Source organism: Heteronotia binoei, chromosome 5 (assembly GCF_032191835.1).
Source record: "Heteronotia binoei isolate CCM8104 ecotype False Entrance Well chromosome 5, APGP_CSIRO_Hbin_v1, whole genome shotgun sequence".
NCBI lineage: Eukaryota > Metazoa > Chordata > Lepidosauria > Squamata > Gekkonidae > Heteronotia > Heteronotia binoei.
The window spans coordinates 81,830,013-81,852,048 of record NC_083227.1 but is presented as its reverse complement, the minus strand read 5'-3'; the positions used below and the strand labels follow the sequence as shown (position 1 = coordinate 81,852,048).

At 41.8% G+C, this 22,036-nt stretch overlaps 1 protein-coding gene across 1 annotated transcript in view; it reads right to left on the bottom strand.

Moving 5' to 3' along the window:
* Positions 1-9,375: 9,375 nt before the first annotated feature.
* PODXL2 (podocalyxin like 2) overlaps positions 9,376-22,036 on the bottom strand; it is an 82,843-nt gene continuing 70,182 nt past the window's right edge. Inside the window, exons 5-8 of the mRNA XM_060239689.1 lie at positions 17,046-17,202; positions 14,283-14,344; positions 11,734-11,913; positions 9,376-11,390 (exon numbers count right to left, since the gene is read on the bottom strand). Coding sequence (XP_060095672.1) covers positions 11,181-11,390; positions 11,734-11,913; positions 14,283-14,344; positions 17,046-17,202 — 609 coding nt within the window. The 3' untranslated portion in view covers positions 9,376-11,180. The remainder of the gene's footprint in view (positions 11,391-11,733; positions 11,914-14,282; positions 14,345-17,045; positions 17,203-22,036) is intronic.

The window sequence follows — 22,036 nt, the reverse complement described above, 5'->3', positions numbered from 1 at the left end:
TTTTTATTCCCCCCCCCCAAAAAAAAAAACCTAGGAAAATTTGTTCACCCTGTGCATTTCCATACATTCTGTGTGATATGTTCTGTCAGATTCCAAGTCACAATGTATTTTATTTGCATGCTATGCCTGTTTGTATCAATTATATTGTCTTTGTGGAAGAAGACGACTGCAGATTTATTCCCCACCCTTCTCTCTGAATCAGTGACTCAGAGTGGCTTACAGTCTCCTACAATCTCCCCCCACAACAGACACCCTGTGAGATGGGTGGAGCTGAGTGGGCTCTCACAGCAGCTGCTCTTTCAATGACAACCTCTGTGAGAGCTATGGCTGACCCAAGGCCATTCCAGCAGGTGTGTGTGGAAGAGTGGGGAATCAAACCTGATTCTCCCAGATAAGAGTCCACACACTTAACCACTACACCAAACTGGCTCTGTACTGAACCAACCTTATGAACCATGCCTGCATGATTCTGATCTTAGGTGGATTGTATAGTTGTTGTTAAATACTAGGTTCAAAACATGAGGAGGCGCGTTGCATAGTGACCAGCTCAATTTATTGTGATTACAGCATATCAGTTAAGAATTAGAACTGTCTGAATGGGCCAACAGGGCCAACTATATACACATCAGATTCCCACGCTAGCTTGCTATAGGTCTGTTTGAACCATCAGGGAAAATCCCAATTGGTCCAGGGAGCACAGGAAGTAGGGTCCTGCTCCCATTGTTATTGCAAGTCCCAAGCTCAGTCCTACAGCTCACAGAACCTCTGTATGAACAACTAACGCAAAGAAACTCGGACACAACAGTTGTATTCTGTCTAAGTTTCTGTTTGGGGGGTGGGTTATAGATTTAGTATCTTGTGAGCATGATTCTGCAAATGCTATATATCTTGTTAAAATTCAATACAAACTGAGAATGGGGGAGGGGGAATACTTTCATACCACTCTTCTTTGCCCAAGGCAAACTGAGGTACTTTGCATAAATCATTCATTAAATGCTAAAACCAAACTCATAATACCATTCAAATATACTCCAATTCATAACAACAAATCTTCAAAAATACTACATTCTAGACAGGACCAGAAACTCAGACCAACCAAAGCAGTTGGCAAATTGAGATGCAAATCCCTTCAAACATGAGCAACTTACATCACCTGAGAAAAACAGAACATGGATTTTGGGCCTTCTCCAGAAACCTCTTCTAAAGGTCGAGTACTATCACTAAAAAAAAGGCCTACAGCAGGTCACCATGGTTCTAACAATCCTGTAGCTGACCTGATGGATACAGATGGACCACAAGGAGAGACAGTCATAATTGTGAAGCAACAGTATTCCAAATATTAAATGTTGGCTGCAGAAATGCAGGGGGGTTTTTTGTGGCAGGAACTCCTTTGCATATTAGACTACACACCCCTGATATAGCCAATCCTCCTGGAGCTTACAGTAGGCCCTGTACTAAGAGCCCTGTAAGCTCTTGGAGAACTGGCTACATTCGGAGTGTGTGGCCTAATATGCAAAGGAGTTCCTGCAACAAAAAAAGCCCTTTGTAGAAGTGCCTCATTTCAGTCTTTTCTAATGCTCAGAATCATGATTTTTTTCTATATAATATATATTTTTTCTATATATTTTTCAATAAAATATAGCATTTGGACATTAAGTACCAAATTGCAGCTTTCTAGCTAGTGTGAAAATGAGAACCATTTTGTGCTATACTTCACATTTCCCATTTCAAGGAAGAAATAAGATTCAGGTGGGTAGCCATGTTGGTCTGATGTAACAGAACAAAGTTTGAGTCCAATGGCACCTTTAAGACAAAAGTTTAATTCTGGGTATGAGCTTTTGTGTGCATGCATTCTTCTTCAGATACTTCTTCAGAAGTGTGCAAGCTTACACCCAGAATTAAACTTTGTTGATCTAAGATACCATTGGACTTAAACTTGGTTCTAAAGAAGAAACAAAAATATTCCATATTCATATTTTTCTAGTAATCTGGATGCGTTGGACTATCTCTATGCAATCTTTTGGACTATGTGTTTTTAGATCTGTTTTTTGATAGTAGGAAAGCAGTTCTGATACACAGATGAATGAGTGGGGAATTTGCTCCCATCTTCACATAACATACATATGTATTATACATTGGAAGGAAGGAATTGTGCAATATGAAGCAAGAAGGCACAGTCCATTCTTTGTAATACCCCCTTTTGATCAAGAATGTGCTAGGGCACAAAATTAATCTTTTCTCACAGATACTGTAGCTTGGTAGTGCATCTGCGATAACTTTTTTCTGATGGGCAATAAAGCATTTTGATGAACTGCTTTGCTTGCAGCTTTCTCATAAAGTGATACTTGACATCGATGGCCCATTCACTAGTGAGAGGGAAAGAATGAGTCATAGCTGTAACTGGTATGGCTTCGTTTTCTGTTGCAGCCGTCTGTCATTTCCCAGGTCCATAAACCAGATCTAATTTCCAGACTTCTTGCAGTTGAGATACTTCAGCTTCCTATTGTGGTAAAGAAAGTTTTGTGCTTCTTCCTTCTGTTGTAGCAGCAAAATGATTGCCACTCACTTACAGGTTAAGAGACTGAAAACATTGGTCAATACTTCAGCGTCTTGAACATTGAAACACCAGGTTTATATCTGCTCAGGTATGCATCTCAGTGGCCTTGAACAAGTTGCGGTGTTTTAACCAACCCATGGTTCTAAAATGTTTTTCTTAGAGGAAGAGCAGAATAGAAATATTGCAAATGTTATCATGGTCCTGCGGTTATCTCCAGGGGGTATCCACTGAATCCTATCTTATCCTAGCAGCAAAGCTCAATAATAGCTATTCTCAAATCATGCATCCTATACATCAGGGGTGGCCAGCAGTAGCTCTCCAGATGTTTTTTGCCTACAACTCCCATCAGCCCCAGCCAGCATTTCCAATGGCTGGGGCTGATAGGAGTTGTAGGCAAAAAACATCTGGAGAGCTACTGTTGGCCACTCCCGCAATACATGTATTCCATTCAGATAATGTACTTCCCATTTGTTGAAAGTGAACCTCAACGAACAATTTGCATTTAACAGAAAAATGTAGACAGGAAAATTGTTTTGACCAGAAACTTTATTTCAAAAAGTGCCACTCGTGACTAGGAAACATATGCTGGCAAGTGAAATGACAGGTGATAAAATCATTACATTTTTGCAGTGAGTAATCTTTCACTGAGAAAAAAATCCTATCTAGGGAGCTCTCCAAAATGGCCAGCACTCTCAATCTGTTTAGAAAAATAATGGGGGATGAAAACAGAGGGAAGAATTATGCAGTGTTTCCCAAACTTTTAGCCCCATTGTTACATGGGATTGTCTTCGTTGCTTCTCAGCTGCATGCATTCTTTAACAGATTGGTCTCTGCAGGCAATCTAAAGAAAATACCTCCCGTGAAACCTACTCAGGTAATACCGATGCATTACAAACCTCCACCTGGGAATTACTGCAGTAGTTTGAAGATCTCATCCACTCCAGCTTCATTGATGCAATGCACAAATTCAAGAACTGGGAGTGAGACTAAGAATAACGAGAGTCTTCATGAGCATACAACAAAAGACTAGATTAATACTCCACATCAGTAATCAGGAAACCTGGGCATGGATTATTACAAATAAACAATAGTGTGTTTTTGTAGTCACGAGCGCTTCAGAGATCCATGGGAAAGCAACGTCCAGGCAAATCATCCTGAGAAGCATCTGAATAGGAATCTATTAATTCTATCCCTCTGGCTGCTTGGATGACCAGCAGAGAGGCTTCTGCACCAGACATTTTCAAAATCTGAGGTGGCCCCAATACAGCACTTTCTTTCTTACTGTACGCTGATTGAGCCATAATGTCATAACTGCCACCAAAATAAAGTCACCAGCCCACAAAGCTAAATATTATTTACTTCTGCAAGCATTTTGCTTCTCACTTCTAGACATTAATTATACAGACTTTTTTCTGCTTGTGCAGCATTTTTTCCATTGCAGAGGCCATCCTCAGATGCAGGGCAGTTTCCTCTAGCGCTAGATGCCTCTCAGGCAAGACCAAAGTCTTTCAATGTGCCAGAACATGCCACATACCAGAGGACAGCGCTCCAAGGAGAGTGCAGCCTCCACAATGGATGAAAAAGGACACAGATGGAAACAAGGTTTAGGATTTGAGCCACATTATGCCCACATGGCTTCTTCCTGTTGCTTTCTGAAAAGCAGCTGTTTATTCCTAAACCAAGAATTGGCTGATACACTATTTCCCTTTTTGAGTAACTCTTTCAAGACCACTTCATGCAATGTCCCTAGAATGTAAGAAAAAGCATCTACACTTGGACACTATCATATATTTGAAAAAGATGTCTATTTTCACATATACATGCAGCACAATGGGAAGCTATTCTTGGCCATGACTTTCCATCTTGTACTCATGGCAAAGTATGTGTGTGTTCTCATATGCAAGGTAAGAACATTGTGCACCTTTTGTTCTACATATAAATGAGAACATTTTAAAAAATAATACATGGATAAAGCTTTTTGTAAGAAATTCTATGCAAAATGTAAATGCTGTCACGCATGATTATCTAACATGCAGGCCTAATTCTTACAAATTGCATGTGTGTCTAGACTTGAGATTGCAAATGGAGGCTCACTTGTCATTGTATTCCCCAACACAAAACAAGCAAGCAAACCAACAAAAAATGCCAGCACATGGAAAATTAGGTAGGGGGGGAGAAGAATTCTAGCATAGGCTGCTCCCTGACATGCTAGTTTCTATGTGTAGTAAAGTGTGTGTTGTTGACAACTTGCATCCTGAAGTGGTGTAGTCTAGATACAGACTTATCACTTCAGTTGCAATCTGTAAAAAACTAGGCCTCTTTTAATTGGAAATTCCTACAGTTAAAAAATCTTTGTGGGAAATTTCTTACACTGAATTTTCATAGGCAGTGGTCTTCAATAAAAGTGTAACCAGTTTAAATTGACAGAAGATCACTATGGGTGATTACAGACCAGCACTTTGGGCCGACTCAGACATGGCTCTGAAATCGACCTAAAAATCCATACACACACAAACATCTGCTGCCTGTCCTCGTCCCGTCCTCACCCCATTCTCCGTCCTCCACAATGTGACTCAAAAAGCTGCCAGTTGAAAAATAGTAGCAAATATCTGAGCTGCACGCCAGTTGCCTCCTTGGCGTCTGGAAGAAGAGCGCAAGCAAGGCGCCTTGGTAGTGTGTAACCCCCAAGCCGCTCCAAGTCTCAACTACTGAAAATGTATGGGGGGGAAACCCAAGCTGAGTGAAAGGAATGGCACACAACAGCCGTCTCAACACAGCCATGTCGGCCCATGGATGGGATGGGGATGGCTTGTGGGGGAGCATGTGGAGGCTTCAGGATGGCTCTTTTTGAGCTGTCCTGATTTGGGATGCCTCTCATCTGCCCTAAATGCCTGTCCGTTATCACCCTATGTTAGTTTTTTCCCCCATTCTAGTCTGACCCAAATCCTCATTATTTCCCTCTTAGTTACTTGCTCAAATAATTCAAGCACCTCACAATATACATTCAGCCTACAAAAATGGTCACACAAGGAAAGATTGGAGGAGAGAGCTATAGTTTATATCAGTATCTAGGCATCAACTTGGACTTCTGTAAAGAAGTAGTTCATTGCTCAATACATAAATTACAACTGTCACTTAAAAGAATTTTTAGGACCGCAAAATAGCTTGTCACAATGAACTTCAGCAGGTCTAAGTGATACAAAATTCAACTTCTTATCTTGCTAGTGTCCATATATAGGGAAAGTGTTTATGGTTAAGAAAACTAGAACATACTCATATTCCTTTAAGAGCCAAATCTCAGTGCCTCTAAGCTTTCTTGAACCATATTCCCTACACTGGAAGCATGTCTTAAGTACAGCCAGACTCGTCAGCTGTGGTGTGCTTTGCTGTTGAAGAGCAGATTAAACAGAGTTAGGGTCAATCCATATATACGTACTTCTGAAGTTTATGATAATACCCCCATTCTTTTAAATGACTGTGGATTGTTCCCTGAGTCTGCTAGTGTGCTAACAGTGCAGTTCTAAATATGTCTACACAAAATCCTACTCAGGTCTATTCAGGGGGGTTTACTCCCAGAAAAAAGTTAGAATCACAACCTAAGTGCTCCTTCTCTTCCAAGACCATGCACCTTTTGCATTTGGACAAGAATACATGCTTGCTAGTTCTCCAAAAGTGGTAGTTCTGAAGAGGCCAAACTAGCTAACAGCAAAGAAGTCACTTAGAATTTAAAACAATACATTTACTACTATTATTATGACAACAAGCTGCTTATTTTTCGAGTATGGCATTCAGTCTTATCAAGAAAATAGTTATATTAGGGTGAAGGGGGGGAATCTGATGTATCTGATGAAGTAAGCTCTGACTCACAAACTTTTATGGGAATAAGCCTTTAAGGTGCCCCTGGGGGAGGGAAGGTGCCATGATATAGTCCAATCTTGTCAGAAGGGTCAGTACTTGGAAGGGAGCCCAGTGGGAGAGGACTCTAAAGAAGGCAATGGCAAACCACAGCCCCTTGCTGGGGTTGCCATAAATCAGCTGTGACTTGATGGCACTTTGCATACACACAGAAGGTGCCACTGGAATCCCTATCCGATTTTGCTGCTACAAACTAACAGGGCTGCCCAACTGGTGCTAAAGCAGGAGGTATTCAAAGGGGACTGCATCAAGTTTTTCAGATTATTATCTTAATTGAGGAAGAGTTGCTCACATGTCTATATATTAATGCACCAATAAAAAACTGGTCCAGCTAAATGTGTTCCATTGCCTAGTATAATTCCAGAGGAATTACTGTGTTAGTCCAAAGCAACAAAATAAATAGGAGGACAGTGGCACACTGAAGACTAACAACATATATACTAGCAGGTGTTTTCATGAGTCAGAGCTCAGAATGCCACTGGACTTCTGTTTTCTTGTCTATTGTATATCTCTATTATTATCTGGCATTGCTCCCTACCCATTTTGTTTCCTACAACCAGTGATGTAACCCTCTCCCCAAACAAGTTTAGGGCTATGTTTTTATCTAATTGATTAACTATCCATCATAGTACCAATGCTTGATTCCAGGTAGCTTGGGGAGTGTTCTGCAAGCTTTCCTATTCAGTTGGGATTAGACATGCTATGTAGTTTCTTTTCTAAAAGCAATATATTGATTTCCTTCTTTGCATTTTTCATCAGTGAAAACCCATCAGAAATACTCAAATTTACTCCATTACTGGAAGCAACTTGCAAGGGCTCACTACAGAACTACACCACCTAGTTTTTGGATGAGAAAACTTTTTCTTTAAAATGTGGTTGTTCTCTTCCCTTTAACAAACACAAAAGACATGCAAATAGTTGCCAGTTAACCAAGTTCTGAAATCCGTAGTGGGGTATGGAGACACAAAGACAAAAACCATGGCAGCACTAAATTTTGTTACTAAGCCTTACTTCCAAATGCCACCAGAGGTCAGTGTGGCTCACAATAAAAGGCAATGAAGGCCATCAAAGTGCCTTAGTGAGGAGGAAATAAGGCAGTCTTCTAGCTTTGTAAGAGACTGTCCTAATGAATAAATCACATTAAAATGAAAGATAAATTTTAAAATTATAAAATTCTGTAATACATTCTTCGCTGAACTTTTTAAAAAGTCATAAAGATATCAGACAGCATGGGTTTGACCCATTGCCCCTCCCATCCATTCGAAGAAGCACATTATGCTAATAAAAGGGATTAATTTTCATAAAACAGACATTTTGCTTTTGAAGGCTGATCTTTTGGGGGAAACCTTTTCAGAATATGCAGGCTGATGTGGCTCTTCTCATTTCCTTTCATCTGCCTGCCTCTGAAGTGGGACAAGAATGAACACAAAGCATCCTATCAAGTATGGCCATTGAGAAATCAAGATGTGGGGTGGGGGGGACTTCTATAAGTGATGAAGCCAATATTTTGTGAAAATACCCCCATGTGGTCAATGAAGATAAAAATCATACATAAATCTTGGCCCTTTTCACAGAACTCCTCACTGGAAAGACCAAAAAATATCAATACACGATGGCTTTTTCATGGAATAAGTTCATGGGTAAGGGTCAGAACTATTTTTTTTACTGATGAAAAGACATACCAGATGAAGAATTTGGGATTTAGCTCAGGGACAACCAATAGGAATTGTCAGATTTCCCCTTTGATACCCATTTGTGTCATATGAAGGGCTTTTTTTGTAGCAGGAACTCCTTTGCATTTTAGGCCACACCCTCCTGAGGTAGCCAATCCTCCAAGAGCTTACAGTAGGCCTGTAACAAGAAACCCATAAACTCTTGAAGGGTTACATCAGGGGTATGTGGCCTAATATGCAAAGGAGTTCCTGCTACTAAAAAAAGCCCTGGTCATATGCATGGTCTACATTCCTTTATAGATCTTACCTTCTCCCCCGTCGTCTCCTTGCATTTAAGTGTGTAAATGAGGTAGAGAAGCCATTCTCTGTACTGAAGAAATTATTTTATGCAATGGCACTCCATTCATCCAGATGTAATAAAGCACAATCATGGCAATTGAAAAGGTTTATCAGCAGCTATATGCTATATTTGTTTTATGTAACGTATTACTGTTTAAGTATTTTCACAGAAAGTTGTCAAACAGCCCCAGTACATCATATACACTACAGCAAGCTGCTTAAGACCAATGCACACCAAATGTTTGTAACCATGTGGATACCACCTTTGCATCACTTATTGTGATGTAAACCTGTTTGTGTGTAGCAGCTTCGCAAACTGATGAGGAAGTTTTTCCCCGCCATGGCAATTCAAAGTTCCAGTCTAGTATTCAGTAACTAGGTAGGCACAGAACCCAGAAGATGGTACATGGCTCCCCTCTCCCAATGAACACGCACCAACTGGTGGCCATGAGAGGAATTCCATTTCTAAATGTTATATTAGAGGGAGAATGCTATGAAGCGTGCAAGCTGATGGGAATCAGAGGGATTTCACCTTGGTATAAACAGAATGGTTGACTTCTTTAAGACTGACAATGCAATCCTACGCAGAGATACTCTAGTCTAATCCCACTGATTTCAGTGGGCTTAGACAACAATAACTGTACTGCTGAATGCACTATCAGTCTAAGAGGTGACAATGCAAGAAAAGCAGGGATACCTGAAGTCAACCAGCTGCAAGCCTTAGGACCAGAGGTGCAAGAGAAGGATAGAATAGCAAAAGATCTTTAAAATAAATAGCTATGCACCAGGTCCTGAGTGCCAGCTGCCCTTCCACAAGGCAGGAAATGCTATCCTAAAATAATTATAGGTCCGAAATAATAAAAACATTATTCAGATAGTTTGACCACTCCATTTGGAAACAGGCTAAGAAAGGGTTATTATTACAAACCTTACAGATAACGTAATTTCTTTTACAAAAATCTGTATAATACTGTACTGAGATGACATTTGCACAGTATTTCGATATTTATATATGGAATTAAGCTCTGTTGACAAGAGATTGTTCTATGCTTGAAGTAGATCAGATTTCAGTGCTCAGAGTGAACTACAGATTAGATATTAATGGACTTCAACTACAAGTTCATTATCAGTCCTTATTAAATATACATGAATTTTTGTGTGTGTGTGTGTGTGTGCGCGCGCGCACAAGAGACAGAGATCTTCTAAAGACCAAATACAGCAAATAATGAAGCAGATAGTTCCTCCCTTGCAGTGACACAAGCTATGAAACTATTTTCGTGTAAGACAGTGTAACATACCTCAAGGAAACGGAGCAAAAATATAACAGATCAATCATTATCTTCGAATACAAGCATTCTGCATATGCAAGGACTTCTTAAGAACTGCCTGCTGAGAACTCAAGGGCATCCAGACTTGCCTAAGGAATGGCAAAGAAGCATTCATACAGGAGATCTTGGATCCAATCTCAAGGTTATTACTTGAGTTAGCCCCAGTTGTTTACACCAATCTATTCCTGTAATGCAGAAGGGAACACAAATTCAATTTGCTCCAATTTGCTACAAATGTGGGTTCCCTTCTGTTTTCTCTCCTCAAACCCTCACAAGTGAAGACTTCACAGCTCTTCCTTATTCAAGATCATTCCTCATTCAAGATCAACCAAACAAGACTAGAGGCAGTCATCAGCCTAGCCGTTAGAGTAACTCTGTGAGAGAGACCTCTCAGCCTGAGATTTAGAAAAAAGACTTATTTTGTTATTCTGTTCATTCTCTCTAGCTGCCAGTCCAGGAGTCTTGTTGAGGAGATAGCAGGTATTCACTCAGTGTTTGAAACAGAACAGTTTTCTGAAGCCAGACTGTCCAAGGTAGATCAGTGCAGGGCTGGGTCAAAGCCTGCAATTTCCATGAAGAATTTTGAATCCACTAAAGAGTTTGTACTGCAAAACATCATAGTTAGGTCAGGTGGTAAGACAATCTATCCTGTTAGAATCTAGAGCTAGTGCACAAGAGAACATCCAGTAGTTGTGCAGAATACATTTGCTCTGCCTAAAAACAGCCTTACAAAGGAATTAATTTTTTTTACCATCCTACAAAAAAAAAATCCATTAGTCCAGCCACTTGTCCTTTTATGCCAGACAGCAGCTTGCACAGGAAGGCTGCCAGCACACTAAAGAGAACTGTTGCTCATCCTGGGCAACTGGGTAGACTGGCTAATTGCAAGACTGGCCTAACACACCATACCCAAAGCCTAGGCAAGAAATATGCACTGTTTTCCCTCATTGTTTCTCCTATTGCACCTTCTGAGACAGGAAGCGAATTCAGCTCTCACTGTGTGAAACCAGCTTACTGTTTCCATGACAAATCATTCATTAAGTGCCACTCTGGGGCAATGCTATACCTTGACACCTTTTGTTTTCCATACCTGGCCATCCTCCACTCCTACCAAAGAGCTAGAGCAAGTGCATTTAAAAGTGATTGAAGCATTGACGCTAAATGACAGCAACACACAAACACGCCCCACCCCACCCCACCCCCTCTGCTCAGGGTGACTCTTCTAGCTCCAGGTCTATGATGGTGCCTCAGAACTGTAATGGACAGATCCACAGCAAGCCTGAAAAGAAGTTCCTGAGGAGCCACCCTCACCATATAGTCCTTAAATCAAGCAAGAATGCAGTCAGATACTTGAATGGTCTTTTTTCTTTAAAGGTGTGTATCTTCTTCAAACGCATCGCCCTCTTCACCTGCCCGCTTGTTAATGAGGACATCCCAGCTCTCAGGACCATTAATGGATGCCCCACCATTCACACTTGGCTTCTTCTCTTGCATTTCTGATTGGCTGTCACTGGCTACATCTAAAGTGGGATTGTCATGGCAGCCGTTCTCAACAAAGCGCAACTCCTCACCATGTGACTGGAAGAGAAGAAAAAGAAAATGGAACTAACAGAAGTCAGTCAACTGGCAAAGAAGGTAAGTAAATAGGAAGTATTCCCCACCCTCAGTCTTTTGCAGAATACACATCCAAGCAAGATGAGGAGGAGCTGTGGCTTAGTGAGAGAGTATCCACTTTGCATGCAGAAGACCCCAAGTTCAATCCCTGGCATCTCCAGTTAAAAAGATCAGATAGTAGGTGATGTGAAAGACCTCTACCCAAAAACCCAGAGAGCTGCTGCCAATAGACAATACTGACCTTGATAAGGCCAAGGATCTACTGATCCAGAAGAAGGCTATCATTTGTGTACACATAGGGACTCACCATGTTCTTCATCTTGGGCAAACGCCTCTGCCAGCAGTTGTAGATAAGTCCCATGACAATGATGATGACACAGACTGAGCCAATAATGACCAACACTACAAAAAGCTTCCCGTAGTCACTATGTGTCTGGCTGGGACGTGACTGGCAACTTGTTGCGGTTGTATAGTTCTGGATTCCAATCTAAAAAAAAAACAATCCAAAAGAAGAGAGCAAGTGGTTGAAAGAATGATAGTAGCCATTTGCAAACAAACAAGGCAAGCAGCAGAAACTCAGTGAAATGAATAGGGCTGAACAGGGCCAGCTCGCCCACTAGGCAAACTAGGCAGTTGCCTAGGGTGCCGGCAGGGCGCTGAATTTGGCCTTTCCCCCCTCTCCCCCTAGGCAAATGCCTAGTTTGTCTGCTCCCCAGCCCCCTTCTCCCTCCCTTCCCCACAAGGTTTATTTCAATGCCCGGGAATGGGCAGTCGAGCACCATACTCCTGAGCTATCTAAAGGCGCCCCTCCCTGCCGATCAGCTGATTAGTAGGTAAAACCGTGCAGGAGGCTCCTGGCTCCTATGTTGGCCCTCCGCGCACTCACTGTCAGTGCTGGGTTGAGGTGGCAGGCCAGCAGCAGTGGAAAGGACCAGCAAGCCGCTGAAAAAGTGGCCACTTCGCCGCCGCCTCCCCACTTCTTTCCTAATCCAAGAAGGAAGTGGGAAGGAGGCAGTGGCAGCGGCCCCTTTTTCAGCAGCTCTGCCTGGGGTTGAAGGTTGAATATTATCCTAAAATGTTGTTGTTGTTATTTGGCTAAAGAATATATCATAGGTAAAGCACTCTTTTCCTTCTGTTAGAGTATGCAATTTTTTAATTAAAGTTTTGCCAGATCTGTTAATTATAAAACTAAGGGTGCTCAACATAAAGTAGGAAGTGGTGCAATCCTAAGAATCCTTTACTAAGAATAAGCCCAGTTTAATAGACCATTGCACTCTAAATCTTTACGTTGACTAGTGATCAAATATTCCAAACAAGGTAGGGATTGAAAGAGTCCTAGGATGTTGTTATCCATAGAGGGAGATGGGCATTCAAGAGGTTATATTTTGTAAGCCATTTTTTTTCTCAGAGATTCTATTCATTAATTTTTGTTCAATTACATATATGAGAAAGCATATCTAGTCAGGTTTTTTAAACAAACTGCATGCCTATCTTTCCACAGAAAGACTCAAACACACTACCCATGATATGTAGACAAGATATCCCATTGATGTCCCCAAACAGTCATTTGCAGTACTATTATAGAGGAGCTAAAATGTGCATGTGGCATTCTTTCAATGATCTTGCAGAAATGCACTGAGCCAATTTCCAAGCCTTCCATGATCGAGATTTAAGAGCCACAGAGCTTTGTAATGGTCCTTTAAAATACTGAACTGGGCAAAAGGCACCCCTAAGGGAACTGCACTGCCATTTTTTCCCATTTGTAAAGAGAGATGTGAAGAGCTTCCTTGCCAGCACTTAGGGCACCTCAGAGATTGATTGGGATAGTTCTGCTGATAGAGCCTCTAAGCAAATACAGTGAACAGTGATGGTAAGCAGTGGTTCATCATGCCTTAAAGCAGGGGTGTTATGAGGGCCAGATCTGACATAAATGAGATTTTGTTGGGCTAGGCCATGTTGAGGTGGGCCAGGCCATATGTGTACCTTATTTAAGATTTGGTAGCAGAGATATAAACTTTATAAAGAACACAAACACAATTAAATATTTTTTTAAAAAAGAACACCTTAAAACATGCTTAAAATGTTAGCACTCGTTGGTCTTAAAGGTACTTTCTTTATATTTCTTCCATGGTATCCAGGGAACCAGGAAAAGGAAGTTGTGCCTCTTTCCTTCCTTCCCCAGGGGATGAGGGGGGGGGAGAGGAGCCTCAGACAATAGAAGGGAGTGAGGCTTGGCTCAGTAGCTCTGCTGTGCAATTGAGAGAGCCTGGAAAAACAAGCTCTGCCTTCCCCCATTCCTCCCCAAGGGAGAAGCCTCACCCAATGAGATAATAGAAGTTTTGCTCTGAGGCTCCAGTGCAACTGAGCAAACCTTGCACAGCAAGCTCTTACACAGAAGGAAATAAGAGATAGGGAGAAGAAAGTAGATGAAAGCTAGTTGCTTGGAGGCCTGATGGAAGCCCTCTAGGAGCCTGATTTGACCCCCGGGCTGCATGTTTGACACCCCTGCCTTAAAGACTCCACATGAAATACCTGCAGAAAGTTCTAACCAGTGTCACTATGACATGAACGTTATTTTCATCAGTATGGGCATGCAGGATTTCAAGACATAATCAGTGTTGAGTTTTTGGGGTTTTTTAAGACCTTACATAATTAGGAGACAACCTTTCAAATCAGCTTATGGAAGGTGGCATTTGATGACTCAGCAGTTATTGGTTAAGAATGAAGAGATTTTGCAACAAACTGCTGAGCCAGCTGTTTACCTGTTCTGGGCTTAAAGTCCAGCTAGGTTGGGTTACTTCTTTCCCAAGTGGTCAGTGGAATGGAACTATCTGCACTGTATTTGAAGGTTCTTACCTCAGCTAAATTTCTCCTCATGTCATCTAGTGCTAGGAGAACATCATTGGTTGGGACAACCCCTAAGAGAAGAAACACAGCGGCAGAAAAATAGAAGTATTAGTTCAAGGTGCTCTTCTTTAGACTATGTACAAGTCAGGAGAAACATTATGCTGAAACAATATCTCCTTTGTGACAGCACAGTAGTTACAGGCAATACCTATTTGTTATTACAGAAGCAGATATGTTTTAGGATCCAAAAGCAAATTTAACAGCTGATATGATGGGTATAAGAAAGGGCAGGTAAAAGGATGTGATTAGAGTTTTTTTTTCTTTCCATCACTGATATTTATTTAAAATATGATCAGAAGAATTCAGAACATTTCAGTGAGTGTCCCATCATCAAGTCTTTTAATATATTTTCAACCACAACCTGCCACATACTGCCAGTGTTTTTTGGAGATTTCAAAATACCCAGGTACTCCAACTGAATTGATGGTCAGTGGACAATTTATAAGCTCAGTTTCCTTTCCATTTAAGAAAAATCTGTAATCATTCTCTGATCATGAAATATCTAGAAACTGGTTGTCAGCTTTCAGATAGCTTTTTTCTGAAACCGGTGGGTTTCCAAGCAAGCTCTGGCCACAGCAATGTAGAATGTGAGCAACTATAGTGTTGTTCTCCAATTGTTTTTTTTTCTCTTACTGTCAAATGCTAAAGAGGGAAGCCAGTGAAATCATCACTTTGCAGGATGGAAATTACTTGTGTCCACAAGACTGGACCCAGAGCCCTTCTTCCGGCAGCTAACAAAATAACTGACAATTGCTCCAATTGAAAGTCTTGCTAGAGCACTCATCTAGGACCACTAGACATCCTGATACCAATGTCCATGAATGAAAAAACATACTGATCAGAGATGGGCATGAATTGAAAAACGAACCGTGGTTCAAGCACAAACTAGGCCAGTTCATGGTTCATTTGGTCACGCCATGCCCAAACCAGAAACAAATCACCTTTTTTTCCTTGGTGGTTTGTTTGGTTCATTTTTGAATTTTATTTTTCCAGACAGCCTGGTGCCGATTCAATCAAATCCTAGGCAACACTGGGAGTGGACTTCTGGGAGCCCTAGAAACACCCTTTGCAATATCCCATACCTTGACTGACAGCTCTGGGAGCCAATCACAGAGCTCCCATTTTGCTCTACGGAAGTAGACACCCTGACTCTGCTGCTTTCATTTTGCAGCACAAAGAGAGAAGAGTTAGTTGTTGTGAGAGCTGAAACTAAGCTTTCCTGGGGGCACCTGCTTTGGGGGGCTATACTTCAGACATCTGAAATCCAATCTTCACCAAACTTGAAGGATGGGTGGAGGAGAGTCTGCTGAAGACTCCCACTGAGTTTAGTGTCTCTAACTTGCAAGGCGGCTGTTGTACACCTCCCAAACCAAAGCAAGCAAATCATGAACCAGTTCAGGAAAGCAAGTGAACCACCAGTTTGAGTGACCAAATGGACCATGAACCAACATGAACCACCATTTTCTTGGTTTGTGCCCATGCCTAATACTGATTCATACCAAAGATGTAGAAAAATCACCCTTTAAAGAACCACTTTATTGCAGAGGAAACCTGACACACTTTTATGATGCTCTTTGCCTTTTGTACTCAAAGTCATTTTGCACTCAAGGCCTAAGGGCTTGTACTCAAAGAAGAAAAACAAACAAATGTTCCAGCAACATATTTCAGTAAATTAACTTTTGAAAAGGAGAGGAAACTGGAACAGTAATGTATATCATATCACCTTGCAAATCTCTTCCCCAGCATGTGAACAGACATGCAGGATTCTTAGAAGGGGGCTAACTAGCTAAGGCTAGGGCAAAACAATGAGGGAGGGGATGCAATCAGGTCCCTTCCTCTGCCTCTCCCCACCTTCTGCAAGTAGACCATAGATTGCACATGTAATCTAGCCACACTATGACGATGAGGGGAATTGAAATGCTTAAACATTACCTGCTTTTTGCTGCTGATCTATTCAGGTTAATAGCCAACCATTGCTTCATTTCAGAAGACTCTGAATGTGGCTTGTTGTCTAGTCTGGCTCTTAATCTCCATTATATCCTTTCTTACTCAGGCTACAATTACGTTACCATTGCTTCACAACTACCACCAAAAGCAGCAGCTGCTTCCCACAAAAACTGTGGAATTACAATGCAATCACAATTGTGGGCTTGTGGGAATTATGAGGACAGTTGTGGTGGAAAGTGCATTCACACTGCAGTCATCTTGTGGTGACCCCATAGGCTTTTCAAGGCAAAATATGTTCAGAGGTGGTTTGCCATTGCCTGCCTCTGCATCGTAACCCTGGACTTCCTTGGCAGTCTCTCATCCAAATACTAAACTATTCTTACCCTAAACAATTCTGAGAACTGATGAGAGTAGACTATCCAGGTCAGAACATGAGAGGGATTACCAGGGCTTTTTTCTGCCAGTGCCCACAGGAGCGGAGCTCCGGCTGGGCTGGCTAGGGCTCCAGCTGGCCCAACTGCCATGCGGCAGCCACATGTTCCCAGGCCAGGTGGTGTGGTCTAATTTGCACTGAAGATTACAATTTATTCATAGATGCTATTGGATTTATCAGTTTCATGTGACAAAATAATCAGTGGGATAGAAAGCAACGGAGGAGGTGATCTTCTCAGGGGAAATTTGGAGTCACCCAAAGGACTGCAAGATGCCCTTAAAAGCCCCCTTCTAAAAAGAACCAACCCTCACTGCCTTTTCAAACACATTTACCGTGCTCTCCAGCCAAAGTCATTAGCAGGTGTTTGTCATTCTCATTGGGTTTGCTGAGGAAGATCCACCACTGGTGTTGCAAGCCATTTTCATATCTGGAGAAAGCCTCCTCCACCAGAGCCAGCAACTGGGGTCCCCTTTCCAGTCGAAACTCCTCCTGAAACAGGAACAGACATTTTAAAAAGAGGGTAACAAATACTGTGAATTCAGGTACTGCCCTGCAGTATGCCTATTGGTAGAAAATACCTGTGAACACAAACTTTCAGGGAAACAAGGATCTCAAAGCTAGGCCTCTAGGGTACACTGAGAAGTTCAGTGCTGCAAGTGGAAAGTGATGCATACGGAAATAAAAAATTTTAACTTTATATATATGCCGATGCAGTCTGAACATGTTGAGATTGAGAGGGAAAGAGATCTCGGGGATGTGATCAAAAAGCTTTATAAAAATGTTGACAGTGTGTCGCAGTGGTAAAAAAGGCTGTGCTGGGAATTATTTATTTATTTTATTTATAATTTAAATTTATAGACCATCTTCCCCCCTGAGTACACAAGGCTCAGGGCAGTGAACAATGGTAATAAAAACATTACTACTATGATGACTAATTTAAAAAATAATTTAAAACATTCCAAGATAGTGCTAAAATTTCAATTTCATATTGTGTCACTGCCTTGTGGGCAAGGTAGAGAAGAAGTAGGAAAAGGGGGGAGGGAGTGTCAGAAGGATGGTTGGTATCTGTTGCTATCCTCAACCAAAAACCTGGTGGAATATCTCTGCTTTGCAAGCATGGTGGAATTGCATTAAGTCCTGCAAGGCATGGATGTTATTTGGCAGAGTTCCGCAAGGTGGGAGCCAGGGCTGAAAAGGCCTTGTTTCTAGCCAAGGACAACCAAACGTCTTTTGAGCTGGGGATCACCAGTAGATTGTTCTTATTAGAAAAGGAATGGAAAATAAAATGGTCAATATTGTAATACTTTTGTATAGAGCTATAATGTGGCTCCTTTTGGATACTTTGTACAGTTCTGGTCACTGTATCTCAAAAAGGATATTGCAGAGTTGGAAAAAGCACAGAAAAGGACAACCAAAATGATCAAGGGGTTGGAGCCCCTGTCCTACAAGGAATGCCTAAAAAAGTCTGGGGCTTCTCAGGTAGAAAAGAGTTGGACTTTTGGTCTGGTCCAGCAAGACTTTTCTTGTATTCATGCAATGTTTACATCTCCCTGGAAGAAGGATGGGATAAAGTGATTAGATATTTCAGCTGTCATGGTTACACAAAAGAGTGCTCAATTCACTTTATAGAATCTGGTTGTAAAATTTGAGGTTTCTGCATGAAGAATCTGGATTGTCCAATTACAGAATATATAGATACTGAGATGGGAAAGTTACTCCACAATTTAGGGGAAGAGTAATGGAACCTTCCTCTGAAGTTCCCTGAAAGCTCAGTTTTTCCCACACACCTGAAATAAAGTAAAGTATGGTGTTACTTCTGCTTATACAGCAATCCAGAGAATGCTAGTGAAGATGTTTGATGGTCGAAGCTAAATCAGTATTGGTCCGGCCGGAATGTGCCTGGATCCCACAATAGGGTTGCCAAGTCCAAATCAAGAAATATCTGGGTACTTTGGAGGCGGAGCCAGGAGACTTTGGGGGTGGAGCCAGGAACAAGGGTGTGACAAACATAATTGAACTCCAAGGGAGTTCTGGCCATCACATTTAAAGGGACAGCACACCTTTTTAAATGCCTTTCTTCCATAGGAAATAATGAAGGATAGGGGCACCATCATTTGCGGCTCATAGAATTGGACCCCCTGGTCCAATCGTTTTGAAACTTGAGGGGTATTTTGGGGAGAGGCACTAGATGCTAAACTAAAGCTTTGGTGCCTCTACCTCAAAAAATAGCCCCCCCAGAGCCCCCAATACCTGCGGATCAATTCCCCATTATTCCCTATGGGAATTGTTCTCCATAGGAAATAATAGAGTGCCCAGTAGACATTTCCCTCCCCCTCCCTCACGCTTTCTAAAGCGGGGGGAGGGCCTCCAAACCAAGGAATCCCCTGCCCCCTCTATCTCTCACACACACAAATACTTACTGGGTTTTGTTCCTGCAGAACTTTACTTGCTCTGAAAACGAAAGCAAAAGAAAGGGAGGGGCCGTTCTCTGACGAAAGTGTTACTGACCCTTTCCCATGAAGCCCTTCCTGCTTCCTGCTCAGCCTTAAAGGCACACATTTTAAAAACGGACCTTTTTGCAGGTTTCTAAACCTGCAGGAGCTCTAAAACGACATGGTGACTGTGGGGGCGGGGCTTCCCCCACCGGCCAGCTGGCTGGGGGCAGGCGGAAGCCTGTAAAAAGGGGGGATCCCCTGCTGGGACCTGGGGATTGGGAAGCCTATCCCACAAACACCACCAAAGAGTTCTTTGCAAGAAGGAAGAGATATAACTAAGGAACATTTTTAAAAGGCAAATAACCATAGCTGAAGGTGAGACTTCAAACTGCAGGTCAGACAGAGGGAATCCCATCGCATTGATATGTTGTATATCACTTGGCAGTTCTTCTCCCACTTTTCCACTTCTGCCTTTCTATTCTTGTTCACAGTTGCCGTGCCAACCCAAAGGCCACCCAGATTATTAATACATGCTAGCTCTGCAGGTTGTCATAGCAACTTCAAGCACTCAGGGCAAGCACAGGCCTAATCGGAAAAGACAAGGAGGAGTCAGGCTTGAGTCATAAAGGCCTATCTGCCCTATGTCTCTAGGCAAAGGGCATGGGTACAGGCTGATGAAAACTTATGCTACTATGTCAGGGCAGGCACTCTGACAGAAGGGGAGAGTGGAATGGGTGTGGGTGTAATGCTTCCCCCTCTGACGATACAAGCTCCGGACCACACAGTTAGAACTGTGGCCCAAATTTTATGTCTACACACAATCAACCAAAACACGACACAAACAATTCTAGGAGCATTGTAGCTTACAAGGGAGTGAGGATTTGTTCCCATTGTAAATTCAGAGTTGTGCCCAGTTTTGAATAGCTGTGTCAATGACCAATGTGAAAGACAGGAAAGAGTAGCAGGAATATATTGGGGAATTCTGACAAAACATAAAAGGTGCATCGCCGCAGGAGATGAAGTAGGTCCAGAATTTTAGAAAAAGATCTGCACTAGGCCCAGATGTCTGCTGCATATTTTTAGAATTATGAAGAGTCTGATTGTGTGTCATCTTCACAACAAGATTTTAAAGGACTTCAGCAATGTTTTAAAAGATTGGTTTATCTAAATAGTCCATCAAAGGCTCTTAAGGTGAATGGAAATCTTTAACAGGAAAAAGACTTTGGATCATCAATTAACTGCAGCTTTATGGGATTGATGAAGGGGTAATGGATTAGAGGACTGTGTCTGGTTAACAGACATGAGATAGTAAACAAGATAACCAGGAAGCAAAAGAGGCACTTAAGGAAGATTTAGTGGCAGCAGGCTGGCACTCTGAAACAATCACATTGGGAAAACACACACCTTCAGTTCAAGCATCATCACTGAGATATGCAAAGAAAAGGATGAATGCTTTCTGTTCCCAGGTATGTTAAATAGCAGCATTGTAACTACTAGTAAACCCCCCCCCCCCAAAAAAAAACAACTATATTCAGTCCTGGCCCCGATTTGGTGGAATGCTCGGCCAGAAGACATAAGGGCCCTGTGGGATCTTTTACAGTTTCGCAGGGCCTGTGAGGCAGAGATGTTCCACTAAACCTTTATATAAGGACAGAGATGGTTGCCGTGCTGGCACCTTTTTCCTCTCCACCCCCTTTTGGGGGGATCCCTCCACCCCCATGTGATGTAATGACTGAATAAGAGCACTTTAAAGATGCCATCAGGGTCTGTAATTTTTTAATGTAACTGATTTTATATATATGTATTTTTTTAATGTTGTACATCACCCTGAGCCTGGTGCTAGCAATAACAACAACAACAATAGTAATTCTCCTCAGGCTTTGTTAGACAATTATTACGGCCAACAAAGTGGGCTGGATTTTTCTCTGATGGAAGACACCATCTATCTCTCTGTCAAGTCTATTTTAACTGATCAGAATGCCTGTAGCAGTTCTGTTTTTATTGTAGACAAAGTACTCATCACTGCTCAAGTGCTACAACATGTGTAGATCTATCTATTCTCAGCTAAATAAAACCTTGCAAAATAGGCAAAATCCTAAAGCAACATCTTCTTAGGTAATCACCCAAAAAGAGAAAACAACCCAATGTCTGGAAAATTTGTTCCGTGTCTAGGGTCACTGATGGACCATGCGGAAAATGGCTTGTCAATCATTTTCTCTTTCTGGTCTGTTGCCAGAGTAGAATGGAAAAAGATGTTCCTCCACTCCAATTTTTTAAATACTTGCCCACAAACAAAGGCCATACAACTAAAATCTTTAGAAGAGCCATTTTACGTTTTCATTACATAGCTAGCAGTCCCAGAGAGTTACATCTATCTAAGCTTGTGGATGTCAACTAAGTTCGTTTGTGGTTTTTTCTTCACACCCCGAAACATACTGCAAGTGAGTCATTGAATTTAATCAAGGATCTGACTCACTATAATCAAACATGGCTAGCCATGCAATCCCTGGGCCCTGTGTTGTACAGCTCTGGTCATGGCTATCTAATGTCACTTATGGAAGCACCAGGGTATTATTTTATACTATCTCTTGTGACATCACTGTAATTGCTTAGAAAGGCCAGCCACAGGGTTGCTTCTCATGTTACTTTTCAGACACACAGGTACACCTTCTCAAGTCTCAGCTATGTGATGTGAAAAACAGCAAGACTCACACATCCAAAGAAGCTTTCAAAAACCCATTTCAGATATCCCCAGAGCAGTGTGCTATTTCCTCATGGATGGCTTCCATGCTGATTTAGTAATGTTTAGCTGAATGAATTCTCTTGTGTCGATTATATATATGGGTGGGGATAAAAATACACTGAATTATAGAAATAAAAATGCAAGC